Source organism: Brassica oleracea, chromosome C2 (genome assembly GCF_000695525.1).
Source record: "Brassica oleracea var. oleracea cultivar TO1000 chromosome C2, BOL, whole genome shotgun sequence".
NCBI classification, from domain to species: domain Eukaryota; kingdom Viridiplantae; phylum Streptophyta; class Magnoliopsida; order Brassicales; family Brassicaceae; genus Brassica; species Brassica oleracea.
Window position 1 is genome coordinate 24,778,749 of NC_027749.1, and position 5,043 is coordinate 24,783,791.

Below are 5,043 nucleotides of genomic sequence, written 5' to 3' on the forward strand. Positions count from 1 at the left end.
TTCCAACTCTGAGACGTCTTGCGTGGGTGAGATGTTTCATAGAGGCGTCCCAACATCAAGCATTCACGCACAGATTTGGGTTGAAACATCCTAACGTGCATCTGTGTATCAGTGTTCAAACCCGCTAGATACGCACTGACCAGATAGCTCTCACTCAGCTTCACTCTATTGCGTATGAGCTCAAATCTAGCGTGATAATCACTGATTCCTGCAGTTTCTTGTAGTCTTTTCAGCTCTGCAATTAGATCATCAAGCACATCCTCAAATCGTTCCTTCAACAAGATTTTGTATTGTTCCCAATCTTCAATTACATACGCGTCTTGTTCTGATTGTGCCAGTGATTGATGCCACGCCGCCGCCGTTTGATCGAAGTGTATCGCTGCTAATCGAACTTTCAGCTCAACCGGAGTATTATCAATCCCAAAGAATTCTTCAACCTTAAACATCCATTCCTTCACATTATCGCCGTTGAATCGCGAAAAATCAACTTTCGCGAGTCGCGTCATACCGTTGTAATTGTATTGATTACCGTTACGATGCCGGCGATATTGATCATTCGGTTGCGTCTCACTCGTTGAAGCTTTCATCGGATTGTTGCTCGTCATTAGCCTGAATGTTTCGATCATCTCTCTCATATTCTCGTCTGTCTTCGCGTGACGCTCATTTTGTAGCTCGATCGCTCTTTCTAAAGCTTCAAATCTACTCACAATCGTTCCGTCGGTGTCACGCGCCACGTGTTCTTCATCAAAGTCTGAGATCTCGTCTCCGCCATAGATTCCGAGGCTCGAATGGCTCTGATACCTTTGTAACAGTAAAACGTACGCTTCAATATAGATTGTAAAACTCGATCCAATGAATATACGAAGAAGCGACCTCACCAAAGCCAAGAGTATACACGTAGAAACAACTCAAGAGCTTCGAAAGGATAAGTCCAAATGTTTACACAGAGAAAGACGAATAGAAATTACACACACTTTTCGAATGAATACAAAATGATCTTCTTTTCCTCCTTTTATTCTTGATTCTGTTTCTCCTCCGTTAATCTTCGTAACAAACTTCTCAACTGATCGTTCAATGCTCTACACGTGTCCTCGTCGATTAATAACACTCTCCTCAGCTCCATTTACACGTGTACTCCCATTTCCTATAGCAAGGAGGTAGGAGGGATTTAAGAGACGCCATAGTTATAACTCGATTCAAAAAAACACAAAAAGACTTTTTGATAAACTCTCTCTATCCTTTTTTTTTTGAGCTCTCTCTCTTCAAAGCTTGGATGATTATTAGATTCCACCACCAATCTCTATTTATAACCTAACTGTAGGAGATGGATTACATCCCTCCAAATAAAAGGACTTAGCCCAGGAAGCTGGCCTAATTTATTCGGCTCGGCGAGTAGAGTCGTCAGCTCGGCCCTAGAGTGCTTTTAGCCGTTGGCAAAACCGACCAAAAGCACTCGGCTCAGAGGAACTCCAGCCAGGCCCGTATACTCGGCCTCCCCGAACTAAGGCCCAATGAAGATCGAAATTAGAGCATCAAGGAGAGGAAGCCTAAAAAGGAGGGAAGGGAACGAAAAGAAGGGGATCGACACTTTACACACACATACACTGAGGGGCTAGATCTAGGGTTTTTTAGTCTCTCTTCACTCCTAATCGCTCTGTATCTCCCCCGGTTTGCTCCTCGAGCTCCGGCTTGTTTCCTTGATCTCCTGTCACCCTTGTAACCCATTTAATCGGTCTAATAAAACGTCTTTGGTCAACCCATTTTGAGTTCTTTCAACCTAGTCGACTGAATCCCGTACAAACAATTGGCGCCCACCGTGGGGCTGACTAAAGTAACGTTCTAGATCTACATGGCTCAAGACGACGCCACCTTCGGCGCTCCAGGCGGAGAACCAACACCTACGCCTGAAGCCGCGCCGCCAGTCCCCGCAGATTTCATGAGCTCCGTCATGGCTTGACTCGCTCGACAAGACGAAGTTCAAAAGACAACCAACGACCAGCTAGCTGCTTTGGTCGCAGCACTCACCGCTCCAAACGGCCAAACGAGTCGTCTCCAGATGATACGCCGTCGCCTATTCAACACAAACCTAACGGCGACGGGCGGCGACCACATCTCAGACGACTCGAAACCTAATCAAGCCCTTCTCGCCAATGCTCCCCCGATAGGACCAGATCTCACAACCATACGCGATATCGCCGAGCTCAAACTCAGCTTTCAGCAAATGAACTCGAAGATCCATCAGGCTACTAGTGCGGCTCCACAAATCGTGAGCGTACTCGCTGCAACCTCGCGAACCCCTTTTACTAGCGCACTGACCAGTGTGCAACTCGGGAAGATAGAGAAGCTGCGCCTCCCTGAGTACAAGCCCGGAGGAGATCCGGTGGAACACATGACGGCTTTCAATATCGCGATGGCACGCGCTCGACTCTCCGATGAAGAAAGGGACGCAGGCTACTGTCAACTGTTTGTCGAGACTCTCCACGAGCAGGCCCTGACCTGGTTCTCCCAACTAGAGGAGAACTCAATCGGAAGCTTTCGTGACCTATCACCGGGTTTCCTCAAGACATCCATTATGTTCACAAAGCGCAGTGTCACTGCTTCTAGCCTGTGGAACCTCAACCAAACAAAAGATCAGAGCCTCCGCGACTACATGGAGAAGTTCAAAGCAGTAGTCTCAAGGATTGAAATCCCAGACGGCATCGCCTTCGATGCCCTGTGGAACACGTTGTGGGTCCGCTTTAAGTTCCGAGAAGACTTATACCAAAATCCAACCACGTCGCTCCAAGACGCTATCGCTCGTTCTGACAACTTTATCCCAATGGAAGAAGATACAAATGCAATCCTCAGCAAGATGAACGCACTGAAAGCACCAGCGACGAAAAATGCCAACACGCGACAAGAACCGCGCCAGCATACTCCTAGCGACAAAACGGCCGAAAAGACGGTTACATGTATATCTTCAACGAGAATAACGTGCCGGTCTCAACCATGGTAGTCCGCGGAGAAGGGTGGAACAAATGGGTCAAAGAGCTCGACTCGTCTGGTGAGCTAACTGATACTGTCTGCGCGACTCAACCTGCTGTAGCAGCAGGTCCGACGGCAGGCCCTTCCAGAACCGTCGATCTCACCAAACATTGCAAATATCACGACGTCAAAGGACATGATACGACATAGTGTAAATCACTTTATGCGCACTATCTCTCGTCTCTCGCCAGCGGCGACTTCAAATTCGAGCCCCTGAAAGCTAAGCCCAAAAACGGCAAAAGCTGGAGCAAGAATAAAGAAAGAAGGGCCCAGCGCAAAGCTACTGGAAAAGGCTGACAAAATGAAACGCAGCAGCAAGATGAAGATAAAACTCTGAAGGATGACGGTGACGAAGACTCCTCAGCCGACGAAGAACAGCCAGCTAACCGCAGGCACATAGAGGTTATACTCTCTCAGCAAACCTTGTCATCAGACGACGAGAACGACGATACACCTATACTCGGAGATCTGAGAGATGTTCTCAAATGAAAGCTCGAGCCCAAAGACGACAATAGCTCCGAACACAGTGATCTCCGACTAACGCTGAACGCAATGAAGTCTCACCGTATCTCAACCGGTGATCCTGACCCCAAAAAACATCCGAAACGCCCCAACGGTGATCTTCGAGACAAACTCAACGCTGGTGCGTGCGATCTTCGCATACTTCTCAACTGCTCGAAGCCCACATATCTCCGAAGACGGTTGGAACAAACTAAGACGTCAGGCAACTCTACGTTGTCGCCGAACGACGACAACGCATCAGCCGACCTGCGCGTCTTCTTAAACTCCAAGCGAGTAAAAACAAGACAGTGACTAAATGTCATTATGGGCAGTTCTCCTCCCTACGGAAATTCTGTTCGTTCTGTCAAGGATTACCGCTGACAAGTCGCGATTTCGAAAAGGTGGCCAACTAGGTCGCCGAGTCATCCTCCGCCACCTACAAGATTGCTTCGAAACTCTCAACAAATCCGGCATGAAACTAAACCCGGCGAAGTGCACGTTCGGAGTTTCCTCACGAGAATTCCTTGGTTACATCGTAACACAACGAGGAATCGAAGCCAACCCGAAGTAGATCTCGGCAGTCCTAAACCTCCCAAGTCCAAAAAATAGTAGAGAAGTCCAACGGCTCAAGGGTCGGATTGCTGCACTCAATCGGTTCATCTCTAGATCCACCGACAAGTGTCTACCGTTCTACGATCTCCTGCGAGGGAATAAGAAGTTTATCTGGGATGAGAAGTGCGAGGAGGCATTTTCTCATCTCAAACAGTATCTAACTACGCCGCATGTACTCGCCAAGCCGAATGTCGGCGACGTTCTATCTCTTTACGTCATGGTGTCCCTCGCAGCAGTCAGCAGTGTTTTGATAAAGGAAGACCGCGGCGAACAAAAACCAATCTTCTACACAAGCAGGTGTATGACGGGACCAGAAACGCGATACCCAACTCTGGAGAAGATGGTACTGGCCGTCGTCGAAGCAGCAAGAAAGCTTCGCCCGTATTTTCGGTCACATTCGGTGTAAGTACTAACCGACCAGCCCGCAACGACCGGATGTACGCTTACCTAAAGTTAGTCCAAGGTTTAGCAGCAGAGTTCAAATTCTTCGAACTCATTAAAGTTTCCAGAGGGGAAAACGTCTGCTGTTGGGGTCAAAAACGGTTACGTCGGAATTACCACCCGAAAATCCTCAGAGATCGTATTTCCAAAAGAGATAGTAAAAAGGAAGATGTAACTTTCATAAAATATAACCAAACACGAAGTTTTTACGAAGAAGTATCCTTGAAGATTCAAACCAAACTAACCAAGCTCGACCGTTGTGTAATTACCACGCATACACGCTGTCCGGTCGCTGCGTAGCAACCAATTCCGAGCCAAAGCTCGGTCGCTACGAAGCGACCGAGCTCGAGTCAAAGTTCGGTCGCTACGTAGCGACCGAGCGCTCATCCAGCTCGGTCGCTACGCAGCGACCGAGCTCGAGCCAAAGCTCGGTCGCACGTAGCGACCAACCACGCATATGGCTCC

At 48.3% G+C, this 5,043-nt stretch overlaps 1 protein-coding gene and 1 pseudogene across 1 annotated transcript; one reads left to right on the top strand and one right to left on the bottom strand.

The window, feature by feature from the left end:
- Positions 1-1,182, bottom strand: part of LOC106326500 — a 5,587-nt pseudogene extending 4,405 nt beyond the window's left edge.
- Positions 1,183-2,056: 874 nt separating this feature from the next.
- LOC106323817 lies at positions 2,057-3,174 on the top strand. Its single transcript, XM_013761882.1, has 2 exons — positions 2,057-2,951; positions 2,996-3,174. Exons 1-2 carry the CDS (start codon positions 2,057-2,059, stop codon positions 3,172-3,174), a joined length of 1,074 nt encoding a protein of 357 aa, XP_013617336.1.
- The last annotated feature ends 1,869 nt before the right edge of the window (positions 3,175-5,043 follow it).